General features: G+C 40.3%; 1 protein-coding gene across 1 annotated transcript; it reads left to right on the top strand.

The window, feature by feature from the left end:
• Positions 1 to 201: 201 nt before the first annotated feature.
• fam151a (family with sequence similarity 151 member A) lies at positions 202 to 14,355 on the top strand (the record flags this gene model as incomplete). The annotated part of the gene is made up of 13 exons (XM_080034914.1): positions 202 to 260; positions 2,353 to 2,525; positions 3,039 to 3,188; positions 5,597 to 5,746; positions 6,621 to 6,783; positions 7,582 to 7,639; positions 8,265 to 8,354; positions 9,117 to 9,193; positions 9,824 to 9,960; positions 10,827 to 10,985; positions 11,804 to 11,910; positions 13,256 to 13,435; positions 14,047 to 14,355. The coding sequence occupies 13 exons, from the start codon at positions 202 to 204 to the stop codon at positions 14,353 to 14,355; spliced, it is 1,812 nt and encodes a 603-aa protein (XP_079891040.1).
• Positions 14,356 to 14,938: the final 583 nt, after the last annotated feature.

Below are 14,938 nucleotides of genomic sequence, written 5' to 3'. Positions count from 1 at the left end.
TAAGAGTTCTGGATGCATTATTATCAAGTCTGAGAGAGTGAACATAACATGTGCACCTTATCAGTGTGATCGGTGTGATCTCTGCTCTTTAGATAAGGCTCCTATAAACCAGACCAAGACCTATCCGTCTCTCTGTTTGCTGTCCCTTGTTTTGCAGCGTTTTTACAAAGAATACACTGTTGGAAGAGCAGGCAGAAGAGGATGGGAGAAGGAGAGGACACTCAGAATCAGGAGGAGGGGGTCGGAAGAGGCATTAGGAGGTCAGTGGCTTGACATATAGGCCTATCGGTACAATTGTTTTTCTATCCGGCTGCACATACAAAAATCCAGAAGATAAAATGAGATTGGGACACACAAAAGGACTAAAATGCCGTAAAAACGTGGTGTGATGTGTGTCCAAGGCGAGACACTGTAGGCAGAAACGTTGTACTTTCAGGAAATTATGATTTTTGGTCTATTTTGCTTCCATAACATGTCTTCTTTCATACTAGAATAAATAAAAAGTCCAACATGTACATGTAGGAGTTTATTTGACTTAACCTTGTCTGTTTGCATCGGTATATTTCTCCTATTCAACCATTTTAAACGGTCATTATCAAAAGAAAATATATATTTTCAAAACTTTAAACCAAATACAAAACAAGCGCCCCCAAATCAAACTATTTACATATAGGTTAAAAAAGTTACCCTATTCACATGCAGTGTCTCACCTTGATCCGTGTACCTTCCGTTCAATCCATATCCGTTTGGAAATCAAAACACGAAAAACGAAAAGTGACCTGTTTTTTCAATAATCATCCTCTCATCTACATTATATATTTTACTATAACACGTTTTTATCAATTTTTAATCACAATTCATGACCAGGATATCAAATATGAGAATAATGGCCTAAATGTTGATTTTGAAAAATACATGTTTCAATTTAGTGAAAGAAGTGCGTGCGCACGCGTGTGCATGTGTGCGCGCGCGCCCAGAGGCGAACTTAACCATTGCGCAAAGGTAGGCAATTGCCTTGGGTCTCATAATCATCGAATACATGTTAGTTTTACTCTTCATTCATTAATCACCGATTACGTGCGGACGTCAGCATCGCACTGGGAACTGAGGGACACATCCTACATTATTGATAATGTTATTGATACTCGTGATCAGCTGAGGCATGAGCCCCAGTGCAGACAGCTGCATATGAAAGCATTTCTATTGGTTAGGTCCACGAGTGAAAATTGCGTCTGAGATGATCGTCGTCTCTGTCTCTCTTTTTTCCCTCTCCACTTCACTTGCCGAGTCAAAGTGTGTGTGTGTGTGTGTGTGTGTGTGTGTGTGTGTGTGTGTGTGTGTGTGTGTGTGTGTGTGTGTGTGTGTGTGTGTGTGTGTGTGTGTGTGTGTGTGTGTGTGTCGAGGAAAGAAGAAACTTGTCTAGGCTATATTTTGTCCACGTTTAGGCAATAGGCTATCTGAATTGAGCTTTTTGTAAAATAAGGCTCTTGATGGTAGCCTTTGACAGACAATGACATAGCAGCCTTTGGCAGCCAGCCAAAATATGTTTCCCCTCTCAATAAAGATTAAACATTTGGTGGTTTGTCCCGTTTCGATCTGGATCAACAGCTGTATGTCTGTCGCTGTTTACATCATGCCTCGTTTCCTCTGAGCAGCACAGTTCGGTTCGGCACGGTTCGGCAGGGTTACCCTACTAGATCTGCCATGCGTTTCCACTACCGACAAGAGGCTTTAGCCTACTTAAAAGACGGAGATAGCCACGGTCAGAAAACAGTCTATGGGTCAGAGCCATCACGGCGATGGCCGCGCATAGCTCGTGGCATTGTGGCAGCGGGACACAGTTTAAACCGCTGACTAATATAAATTATTATTTGGAACTTCAAAAATGAAAATGCACATTTTTTACATTTTCTGTTTGTCTCCTTTTCCATTGTCGTATGTAAAGGGCGACATGGAAAATAAAAAATAAGAAATAGCAATTAATTCATGTTTTACAGGCATATTTTGAATAAAACAGTCCGTTTTTTTTTTTTTTAATGAAACATATAATTAAAAAATTTAATTAAACAGTTTTTTTCGTTTTTCGTGTTTTGATTTCCAAACGGATATGGATTGAACGGAAGGTACACGGATTTTAGAGGAATATGTTTAAGTATAATGAACATTTAGATTTTATAATATAAACTACTGACAACATTTCTACCAAATTCACAATAAAAATATTGTCATTTAGAGCATTTTCAGTAAGGAATGTAGAGATTAAGATTTAAGAAAAATCCATACTGGTCTCTTCATTTTTTCTGGGTCTTTATGTGTGATCACATCCACTACTTCTTTGCTGTGTTCTTGCAGGGAGGGGCCGCAGTCCGACCACCAAGGTTTGGATTCCAGACAAAGGAAAGAGCAGGACCTCTATCTGGGCTGTCTCACCAAACAACACCTGATAGGCATATGTGTGTCTGTTGGACTGGTCCTCCTGCTGGTTATCATTACTGTCACAGCTGTGGTGCTCACCAAAAACTCAGGTATATACGTGGGCTATGTGTGATTCGCTGAAGTGCTGCATTGATTTCACCCTTTAAGTCAAAATCAAATGATAATATTTCCAAGAATATGTGTCAGCAGTTTCAGCTGATGAGGACATGGGTTTTAGTAGAAGTATACTTTTGATAGCAATATTTCCATTGTCCCCGGCCTTGTTTGATCAGGGCGGTCAAAGTTCTTTTAATAACACACTCTGCTAGTTTTAAAAGCATACTGTATATGTATATATGTATATTGTGTACACATTGGACTTTCATTTACATCAGTGTCTGTCAAATGGCTGCTGTGTATGGATATAACTCTGGAGGTAGAGGAGGTCGTATAAAAAATTGGCTAAAATATATTAAAAAATAAATACTGAAAGATCGATATTTACTACTGTGTGCTTTAGATTTTAAGATGTGTTGTATGCACAATAGTAGTAATGACACATGTCTCCAGTCCCAGCCGGTTCTGACAGTCTTATATATGTACACATGTGTATCCACGTTCAGATTCCACAGCTCCTCCTCCCTCGTTTCCTACTGGTGGAGACATGCTGGACTTCCTGGTTCAGTCGGGTGACATCAGCACACCTGACGGCCTGTTGGCTACCTGGTTTCATAGAGCCAATGGCAAGGAGGCCATGAACCAAGCGCTCGCAAGTAAACTCACTCCCACTTACACACCCAAAATCTGCTTTGACGGTGTTAAGGCCAGGACACACCAGCCCGATAATCGCCGTCGTCAAAAAAAATGGAGTCGGCCGTTTCAGGAAGCTCCAGCTTCCCGTCGCTGCTAAAGAACACACCGAGACGACTGTTTATTTTCCGTACGCTCGCGGGACGTAATGTCTCCACAACAGCAGGCGGCGCTAATCTGTATTGTGGCCCGAAAAAATACGAAAGCCGGAAATGATTGGACATCTGTCTAGAGCATAAACATAGATAGAAATACGTATTTATATTTATGGACCATAAGAGCACAATTTTTAGCAGAGAGTGTCGAGCATGGTGTCGAGCAGTCAACAAGGGTTGATGCATGTGAGTACTCTCAAAACGAAACGAACAAACACATTAAAACGATGGCTAGCTGTTGTCAGCTGTTTGTGCTACCCGCCTCACTTCCGGGCTTCACTGATTCGCTAGCCCTCCACCAATCAAATTGCTCCAAATGAAAGACGGTCGGCCGCCGATTGAACATGTTCAATCGGCGGCCGACAGGCTCAAAACAAGCCCGACGACCTCTACGTCGGCCGACGTCACGGCACACACCAAACAGATTCGTCTTTTTTTTTGACGACGGCGATTATCGGGCTGGTGTGTCCTGGCCTTTACAGCTAATGCTGTGGCGTTGGATTTCTTATTGTTAACACTCGCTAGAGTGGTAGGATGGCCTAGAGCAGGGGTTCTCAACCTTCTGCAAGCTGTGATAATAATCTATTATTGTTATTATCACAAGGGCTAGGCCAGTGGCGCACCTTTGAGTTGAACATTGGGTTTAGGGTTGGGGTCCGGAAATTTCTTATATTTTAACGTTAAATTCTGGTGCACTTTAAAAGCTAATTATGAGATTGTATCAATGAGACACTGAGGAAATGTTTTTTTTCTTTTAAATCTCCTTAGAAGAGAAGAAAATAGTAGCCTAAATAGAACATACACAGAATAAATTCTACAATAGGTATACCTGTTATGAAAAAGCTTCACAAAACAAAGTCTATGATCAATGGAAAACACTGCTGTCTGACAACCCAGTTCAGAGAATGTTTCAGCTATTGAGTCTTGGATTTGGAAAGTGGCCAGATTTAGCTCAAAATGCTACCTGCGATTAATGTGCTGTGCAGCCTGAACGCGGAGTTGTGTGTGTCTCAGTGGCGATTCCAGGAAATTTTGACTGGGGGTGGCCAAGGTGGGCCACAGAGCTAGAGTGGGGTGGCCATCGCACCCCTGAATGAATAGCATGTGATATGCTGTACAACCAATTCAAAGATGATTTATAATCCCAAATGCCCAAATCATGTTAGTATCCATTGTAATGTTTGTCAGAAAACTAAACCCCTGAGGGGGGGTCTGGGGGCATCCCCCCCAGAAGATTTTTTTGTGTTTTTAACATGTAATCTAAGCATTCTGGTGCATTCTGGCGAAGATAATAAAGGAAAAAGTCAATATTTATTTCAGTTCAGATGAATAGTAAAATTAGCAAGACAACATAACTTGCTAGCAGCCAGATGCCTAACAACTGGACAGAGGGACGGATGACAACTAGCTTTTGACCAAATATCTTGCTAAAAAAATAAACCTTTATTTATGAAATTCTGCCCTAAGAACATGTTACACTTGCTAACTACAAACTTAATTTTTTTTATTCAGATTTCAAAAATCTGCTGGGACACGTGCCCATACACATGCATGGGTGGCACGCATGTCACAAGCACACTTATGCTGTTTTCAAGACCTTTGCTGACCAGAGACCAGTTCTAGTGGCCACAGTCCTACCATTAATTCAGTACTTGAAAATTGCAAACTGATCTCATATCAGTGTATTGGAGTGTTTGTGTGATGAACTTGGCAACTACCTATCAAAAAGAGTTAAGAAAGAAAAAAAATACATATCATCTCTGAACTAGGCTACATTCCATCCCCCTCGCGCCCCCCCGGTTGAGAACCACTGGCCTAGAGGAAAGGTGGCCGACCAGTAACCATGCTGGTTGGATCCCTGGCACCGGACAGGAGGGGGTTAGTAGTAACACTAGTGGTGGCTGGTATTACGTCTACGGTGCCCACCGTCTCTACCATTGTGTCCTTGAGCAAGACACTTAACGCAAAACTGCTTCTGGGGCACTGTACTATGGCTGACCCTGCGCTCTGACCCCCTCCAAAGTGTGGTAACTTGAGAGGGGATATGCGTGAAGACAAATTTCAATGTAACCATTGACTAATAAAGTAACTTAACTTAAAGTAACTTAACTTAACTCACCTGTGATGTTTACATAATGTACTGTACAATAGCAACACTACACACTCCATTAACACATCATTTGACAAAGCCGTGCTCCCTTCTAACTTGCCCTCAGGCGATGTTATGATCCTGGAGGCTGATGTCACACTGGAGGGTCAAGGAACAGCCAATCAGAAGCCAATCCCTATCATGGCCCATCCTCCTGACATCTATAGTGACAACACTCTGGACCAATGGTTGGATGCTGTGCTGGCCTCTAGAAAAGGTACTGTTGAGTAGAGCAGAAAAGAACTGAAGAGTAGTAGGGCCACAGGTGAGAAAAAAAAAGTTACTTGAAGAAGTTTATTTTATTACCATTGTGCACAAATCGAAATGTTGAGTATACATTTGATATTCAATTTCCTGAATTAAGTCTAGCATGTTTAGCTTTTTGCCTCACTCTCCGGCTCTAGCAAAGGCGACAGAACCCAACCCTGTAACTGTGCATGCATTTTTGATGAAGAAATGGGCAAAAGTCGCTCATCCAGGTTAGCTTAGCTCAAACACTAGTAGTCAAGGGGAGCATTACCCTGTATATGATGAAAGTCAAAAGAAACACTTTACAACATCACGATCCAGTGTGCTTGTTGGGATTTGTTTATGTACCACTTTACTATATTGTTACACATGTAATTTTAGAATCAAATACACACTGGTAGGGTTTAAAATATATGACTCAACATAACATGGCTTACCCACGTTAATTCTGCCTATCAATGAAAGAGGGAGAGAGTTCCACCTCTTAAATTCCACCCTAACCTGGGCAACCAAAGGAAAGAAATTGGTAAAATAAAGAGAAGGTAAGGTGTGGGTCACTTTGATAGTAAATACTTAAACCCTGAGGCGCTGAGCTTGATAGAAATATTGGGCTGGTTAAGTTCTAGAGCTAAGGAGTTTATAGGATAACTTTGGCTTTTAAGAAGATTAACTTTTAGCCTGAAAAAGAGCCAAATCTCTCCAACATAGATACAATTGGTGGAACAGTATTCATCTGATATAAATAGAAGAATGTCGTCAGCATACAGAGACCATTTTAATTAGATGCCGGAACGAAGAATGCCGTCAAATGAAATGGTTTTAATGCTCTGTCTCCCTTGCAGGCATGAAACTAGACTTCAAGTCTCTGGCATCAGTGGGTTTGTCACTAGACCTGCTCAGTCTAAAGAACAGTGTCAGAGGCATAAACAGGCCTGTGTGGCTCAACGCAGACATCCTCCGAGGTCCCAACATACCAGCCTACATTCCTCCAGTCAATGGAACCAGGTGAAAAGGCCAGATTTTTTAGCTTTTTTTTTCATCGGTTCCTTGCTATTCACAAACTTTAACTCTAAATTAGCCTCAACAAAGAAGGATTTTGATTAGATTTGGATTGAGAGATACGTACATTCTTACTTTATTTAAAAATGGTTATTTATGTAATACGGTATGTATGAATGTCTAATTGGTCCTTGCAATCTTCTGTATTGTTTACTGGGTCTGTGATACTTTGTTGCAGGCTACAAATATATATTTACAGATGGCTAAATAAGTGTAAAAATAATAAGTATGATATAGTAATATTGACTGTGTGGACCTGGAAAATCATAATAAAAACAGAATAAAAATAAATAAATACATACATACATTGATAATCCAGCTTTGGCGGATCTGAAAAAAGCTACAGCAATTGAATAGCATGGAAAGGATTAAATAAAGGATGTTAATAAATGGAATACTGCTCCATCATGTGACACATATGTTTTACAATCTGCATGTAATATTCTTGTCATTGAATTCTGTTCCTAGGTGATATTCTGTTGGTCTGTTATGTACACATGACATCTATTTTCTGTCTGTCCGTCCATCTATTCCCTTCCTCTCTGTTACTCTCCTACAGTTAAAGGTGTGTTTAGGGATCAGGGTTTAGAAATCAAGGATCTAAAGACAGAATGTTTCATATGCTGTACAGTAAAGCCCCCTGGGGCAAATTGCTCTCTGTGATATTGGACTATATGAATAGAAATGATTTTGATTCAATCATAACATACAAGATACGTATCTTCTACCTCTCCCTTTTTACAGATTTCTGCAATTGATTCAGGAGAAGTTTCCAGATGTGACGTTGTCTCCTGGATGGAAGGTATAGGCCTATCAGATGTTCACAGCCTGGTTAGGAATCACTACTTGCATATTGTTCTACTGGCTTTTAGAAAAGTCATTTGGGCTTGTGCTTTAGTCCAGATCTTAAAGCTGGAATCCCTGGTTCTGGAGAACTCTTCTTATCAAAATCACTTTTTGTCAAAATCAGTGAAAACCACCTCATGATCTGCTACTTAACTTACTTTACTTAGTAAAAAGTGATTTTGACAACAAGCATTGTCCAGAAACGCAGACAGGAATGACATTAGACAAACAGAAATCTTGACCTTATAATGAAAAGCCAGAAGATCACCAGCAGCAGTACATTCATCCTGAGTGGGACCTAAATGTCTGAATCAAATGTTATGGCAATCCATCAAGACGTTGTTGAGATGTTTCACTAACTATCTTAAATGTCAACATCATCATAGTGCTAGGAAAATTCAGGAAATCAGAATCTGATGATATAATAAGGTTGATACTCCAGTCATTCAGGAAGGCAAGTACCTGCTAGCGTACAAATGAGCATTTGTGGTGTATGGACTGCTAGCTGAGCCATGGTCTTTGAGCCCTGTTCTAGTAAGAATGATTGTGTTTGCCAGCTGATATTACCTTGTTTCATACAGGTAGGCTATGCTCCTCCACTGTTCAATAACACCTACACCAGGGCCATGGTGGAAGACATGTATGAAATGATCAAAGATGCCCCCCAAAAGGTAAGCTTTACAAGAAAATAACACCAGTGGGAGAATAGATATTCCTGGATTATTAAGTATAAAGCCGTGTGGGAATGAGTCTGAACAGAAACTAAGAGATGAGGTGGCTTCTTGCGGAGCTCGCTAGCTAGCTGGGTCGATAACTATTTGCTTTGATTGTAAATTTGTATTTGTATTTATTTTATACAACAAGGACAGTACATATTAAAGACATTTTTGTAAATATACCATATTAAACCAGAAGGCTCGTTTCCATCAGCAGTCCCTGGCCAGATGTAACAACAAACTAACAACAACAACAAAAAGCAAATGACAACAAAGGTTAAAAAACTAAGATACAAGCTACGATTTGTGATAAAAACATTCATCATAACCACATATAGAAGTATTTAGTAGTTCAAGGGATAACATACATGAAGCATGCAGGACAAACCAGAGTCAGCATCAGACAAATACACATATACATGCATCAGCCCATTCAGACTTGTTAGACTTAGAGCCAGTAGCCCGCCAGAGCAGACATATACAAAACACAGCAACATTGCATAAACACCAGCAAAACACATGTCTATTAATCAATCAATCAACCAATCAACCAATCAACCAATCAAACAAACAGAAAATAAAAAAGGCAATGCATACAATCATAGTAATATAATATACTGTATATAATTTAGAAATTAATAAATAATTCATGTATTTGTATCAACTGCTCTCTCACAACAGACACATCTTCAATAAAACAATACATTGTCTCTGCAGGTGACATTCCCAGTCCACGCCATGTTGGTACGCAGTGGTTGGCCTCACATCAGCTGGCTCCTCGGCCAGTCCCCACGGTAACAAAGCTTCAACCCATGTTATGGCAAAGACTGAAAATCAGTAATGGACGAGCCACTCCTCAGACTGTCAAAACAGGCATTCAAGTGAAAATCCCCAGCATGTTTAAACTATCACTTGATCATGTGACCTTGCTTTTTGCATTCTCTCTATCTATGTATGCTTCAATAAACATGCTAACAGTTCTGTTTAAAAATGTCTGTTCAGCAATCTTCATGCTGCACTTATTTATAAAGTTAACCACTCGTAAATCATAATATACTCTACATCTGTACATATCTTTTTTAAAGTAAAATTCACATTCCATTACATGTACAGTATCCTATTTTACTACAGTTATTATTCTTTTTATTTCCATGTACAGTATCCTATTGTGTCTAAATGTAATTTAATTTTGCATTCTACATTAATATGGTGCACATAACTAAACTTTTTATCTGAACTGTGTCCTTGCACTCACTACCTTTGTGTGTATTTGTGTCTCAGGTGTTGATGTCTTCACTGATGTAATAGTTGTCCATATAACAATTAAACCTTCTTGAATGTTAAATCCTGAATCTTGAATTAAAACCAATATCAGCCCCTGAACGCTTTCACACTGACACTGCTGTGGTGTGATTTGGTTTCAGGTTCAGTCTGACACTGTGGCAGGGTTCAATTCACCCCAACATCAGTGACCTGCTGTTTGTGCGTGACAACAGCCAACCAGCCAGAGTCTACTACGATATATATGAACCCACACTGTCTGCTTTTAAACAGGCTGCAGGTAAGAGAGGAGTGGTCAAGAAAGAGTGAATGCAGTGGAGTCAGTAGCTACAACCATACATCAATAAACCTTCCAGTTGAACCACATTTAAATGACTAATGTTCTGTGACAAAAAAAAAACATGCACACTTAAAATATAAATGCATGTCTCTCTCATTTACAGTCATTTACAGTTTTTTTAAATAAAAATATAAAGAAAGGACAAAATAATGCATTTGCGTACACAGTAACTTAATGGCTAAAGCATTAGCCTCTTAGTTGCTGTGTCAGTGTACTGTGTATTTACTTTTACATATGCTTAGCTTAAAATCCTAGCCAACAACTCTTGTAAAATAATATAAAAAAAGGGTAGAGTCTGAAAGTTGTTATTGTCATGGAATTATGGAAGCAAAGAAAAGCTGTTCTTATTTTTTGAAGTATTTGATTTTCTGAAATGTAGCAATTGCTGAATATTAATGGTTGCACACACTACTGGATAACACCCAACAATGTAACAACAATGTTCAAGTTTACATTTTTAATGTCTTTTTTTTTGGTTTAATTTTTTGACTTGGAATTTTTTATATACAAAAAAAATGTTGGTCCGCCTCTGCTGTTATAAATGTGCTAAATACTGACTTGACTTTGAGCAACTTTAATATATATCATTATGTATACATTTTGGATAACGGAGCATTTTTAAATGACTGTGTGGAAAATGTCACTCCACATCTCATTGCAAAAGAGGAAGACTTTTAATCTATGAGGTAAACATTTCTATCAGAGCATTTCATATCACTTACTGCCATGTCAGTGATACATGAGTCAAAAGTGAAAATGCTCTCATCAGCTGATCCAGCTTCACATTGATTTGCTGGGCTTTACAGGACTACAGGGCCGTGTGAGGAGCTTCTATCCTGGAGGGGACCTGATGGACTTCCTCTACCCAGAGACCTACCTCCCATCCAGGGACACACAACGCAACAGCCTGGACGTCCGCTGGGTCACAGTTACTGATCGGACCTCTCTGTTGGCTCGGCTTTCAGGTAGGTGGTACACACCAGGCTAGGCTGTCTTTCCCGGCGTTCCAATCCCCATACTTCCCTACTATTTAGTATGCCAGAAGAATATTTAGGATGTCACAATACATGCATGTCAATTTTGTAGTATGCTGAAAATACATAAATGCAATACTAACTCCAATAGCATTTTGGTGTATTCGCCTTTATTTCTCGACATAATAAAAAAATCAGAATTTGTTTTCTCTCCTGCGGCCCTAAAACTCTTCTGTACTAAAAAGAAAAAGTATGTGAATTGGAACGCTGAAATACTACATCAAACCATCAGTAGTCTTATGCCATAGTCTAAACCCCTTACTTTGGAGCCATCTGGTGGTAGTATAAAGAAAGGCATACACAACCAAAACGTCGGTCATCATTATACCATCATTTAAAAGTGCCATATCTAATCAAGAATAACAAAATTCCAAACACATTGGACCAAATATCTATTGATGACGAATCACACATGTAAAGCTTAAGAATTGCAGGAAACTGTTTTTTTAGATATTTTTTGGGCATTTTTTTCTTTTTTTATGCTTTTATTGACAGTGCAGAGAGACAGAGGTGAAATGGGGCAGAGAGGGGAGTGACTTGTATCTACAATGCTACTTGATAGTGTCAACCTGATACTGCTGTTAACTTGAACCATGGTCACTGAAGCAGTAATGGAGCATTGATCCTGTTCTCCTCTAACGTATTGTCTATTCTAATATATGTGTGTGTGTGTGTGTGTGTGTGTGTGTGTGTGTGTGTGTGTGTGTGTGTGTGTGTGTGTGTGTGTGTGTGTGTGTGTGTGTGTTTAGATGTTGGCGGTGGGATGTTAGTGGTTAGTTTGGTTCCTGACAGCAGCCGACCTGGAGTCCCTCTGGTAGAAGGTTCTGGAGAAAGCTCAGAGGCTCTCACACTACAGGTAGCTTCATGAAATTCATTGTTTTCTTTTTAATAAAGTGGAATTACATTGAGTGATTTCAGTTGCACCAGACAATAAATGTCAATGGAACTCTTCTTACAGCTGATTGTTAGAGCCTACCACTCATGGGCTGTCAGTTCTCTTTGCTTCGGATTTCCAATACGGAAAAACGTGGTGACGGTTTAGAAAATGTCAAATTATCGACAGTCTCTTAACCTTTATTTTATACAGGTAAATCCCATTGAGATCGGAGACTCTTTTTCAAGGAAGAACTGTTCCCATTCCCACGCTTCCATTCACACACACATTCATACACCGATAGCAGGCTAACTATCGGAAGCAATTTAGGGTTCATTGTCTTGCTCAGGGACACTTCGACATGTGGCAGGTAGATGGGGGATCGAACCTGTAGTTGAGGGTCAACCGCCCTACCCACTTCGCCTCGGCCGCCCACAAAGTGTCTCAATCCATCTACCTTTGCATTATGTTCAGCTTTTTTATATCAATGGTCTATGAAGCGTCATTGACTTCAACAACATAAATTATGGAGGTAAATTTGGTGGTAGAAAAAAGTACTGTATGTATCAGGTCATTTGTAGTCACTGCAGAGAAAAAAGTTTAAGGAGTCGCAAACCTGTAGACCCAACCCCCCGTCCCCCCCCCCCCCCCCCCGTCCCCCGTCCCCTCTCCCACAATCACTGAACTACACTCACACCTTCTCAAATGCTTAATGGGTGATGCTGCAGGTGACTGGGGTGAACTTCTCAACTTATAAATATCATCATGAAACTTTGCAAGTTGATCACTCACATTGAAATAGTTAGTGTTACACATTTTTCAGAAATATGCTAGTTTGGCAATATCTAACAAATTATGCATATCTTTGCATCTGCGTTTGCATTTGTTGAGGTCAGTGCTTAAGAAGTTGAGTTTGTAGTATTGAAAATGAATGTGGGACCTTTGATTCATACTAGTATAAAAGAAGACATGTTATGGAAGAAAAATAGACAACACTGCCCACAGCTTGAAGAAACAATGTTTGTGTCTGCCGTGTATCACCTTAATCGCAGGTGCACGAAGGCTGTTCTATGAATCACAAATGATTTAAATCATACGCTGACATTTTTCCTGCATTTTTTGCAGTTAATACGGTGCAAAAGAACAAATGTACTGCCACGCCTGTGATCATATTCTACAACTACATATTATTTACAGCCCAAACTTACCGTCATAATAAATATGCATGTGGATAACTAACGCCTTGTGTGTGTGTGTGTGTGTGTGTGTGTGCGTGCCTGTGCGTGTGCGTGTGTGTGCGTGTGTGTGCGTGTGTGTGTGTGTGCAGGACATGCTTGAGCTGCTGGGGCAGAGAGCTGACGTGTCATGGGGCCTTCACCTGCGTGTCCACACACAGCAGCTTGTGGAAGCTTCTCTGGACCTGCTGCAGTCAGCCTACAGCACAGAGCAGCTCTACAGGCCTGTATGGGTCAGCATGGACGCTTTACACAGCACTGAACACACACAGGTAGCTAGCGTTCTGTAATAAACTCTAATTGTGGTTAGAACTCTGTTAAAGGTTGAGTCAGTGATTCTGGAGAACGCTTTTTGTCAAAATCAGCGAATATCTCCTTACGATCCGCTACCTGTCCGTACTGCGTGTGCACTAGAAATAAAATACAGTACAGTGTTAATACACAGCCTAGGCTCTGTAAACGGGCATGTTGCTAGCTAGGGTGGACCACTTTGTTTATAAAGCAGTTCACAGAGCCTAGACTGTGTATTAACAACAGCAACATAAATGTCCGCACACACACACAGTACGGACCGTTAGCGGATCGTGAGGAGATATTCACTGATTTGGACTAAAAGGGATTTTGCCAACAAGCGTTCTGCAGAATCACTGACTTCACCTTTAACTCTAACAGGAGCAACGATGTTCATGATGCTGTCTGACTAATACCTGAAGCAAATAACGGTCTAATTTGTATCAAAACTAAAATGTCATAATCAGGGAAAGGAAATGTCACAGTACCTTCATCCTGGTATCAAAGTAAAATGCCTTTTTCAGGTGGACCGAATAGCGCTTCTCTTACGGTAATCTTCTTACGTCATATCCTCCTTCTCTTTCTCTGTCAGGAGTTTGTGTGGACAGTAGAGAGGCTGTTCCCCTACGTGACCCTGGTACTGACGCAGCACACCTGGCCTCCATTGCTCCCACACACAGTCACTGCTTTGTCCCAGAGGGTTGCCTTACACCTGAACGCATCATCGCTACCTAAAGCACAGGAGGCGCTTCACCTCTTATTGGGAGCTATGGACAGATATGACGTCATAGTGGAGGAGGACACACAGAGCAGTGGTGCTGAAGCTCTGGCTGTATTCAAAGGACTTGTGAGCCAGCGTACAGAGAGAGCCAATACACACCTGTATGTAATGTCTGAGTAGAACTGGGAAAGAGGTTGTAAAGGAGGACCCGCCCATAGCATTCCTTTACATGTTTGGTCAACTGTGCACATTCTCAAAATTAAGCATTTTAGAATAGGTTGAGACGGTTATTTAATAAAGGCTTTTTTGTCTTTCCTTTAAGATGTGTGTTAAAACTCAAAGGGAATTGTTGAATTGAATGAGAGTAGTGAACCCATTCATTTGAGGAGCCATTCATTTGAGGAGCCTCTTGCTGTGCAACGTACAGTAGATGTAGGAATTATTTAAGTTGAGCCGTGATTCACTATGTGTGTAAGCAATTGAGGAGAAACTGGGAACTGAAATATAACATTCATGTCACTCCATCATCATTGCACATTGTTCCTTTTTACATTCACAATGGTATAATCAATTAGATCCTGACATATTGGAGGGCTAATGTTATCATCAAATTGGCTCATCATCATTGATCAATCAGTGTGTACATTGTTGGCCCTACATGGCACTAAGACCTGTTTCTACTGCCACCTTCAGCCATGCTAGCAGCTCAGTGATTCTGTACTTTAGCACAGAAGTAAATCTGCTTGCAACATGCTCACAATGA

The sequence above is a fragment of the Ammodytes marinus genome (assembly GCF_949987685.1).
Source record: "Ammodytes marinus genome assembly, chromosome: 9".
NCBI classification, from domain to species: Eukaryota; Metazoa; Chordata; class Actinopteri; order Uranoscopiformes; family Ammodytidae; genus Ammodytes; species Ammodytes marinus.
This window is presented reverse-complemented; position numbering and strand designations above follow the sequence as displayed.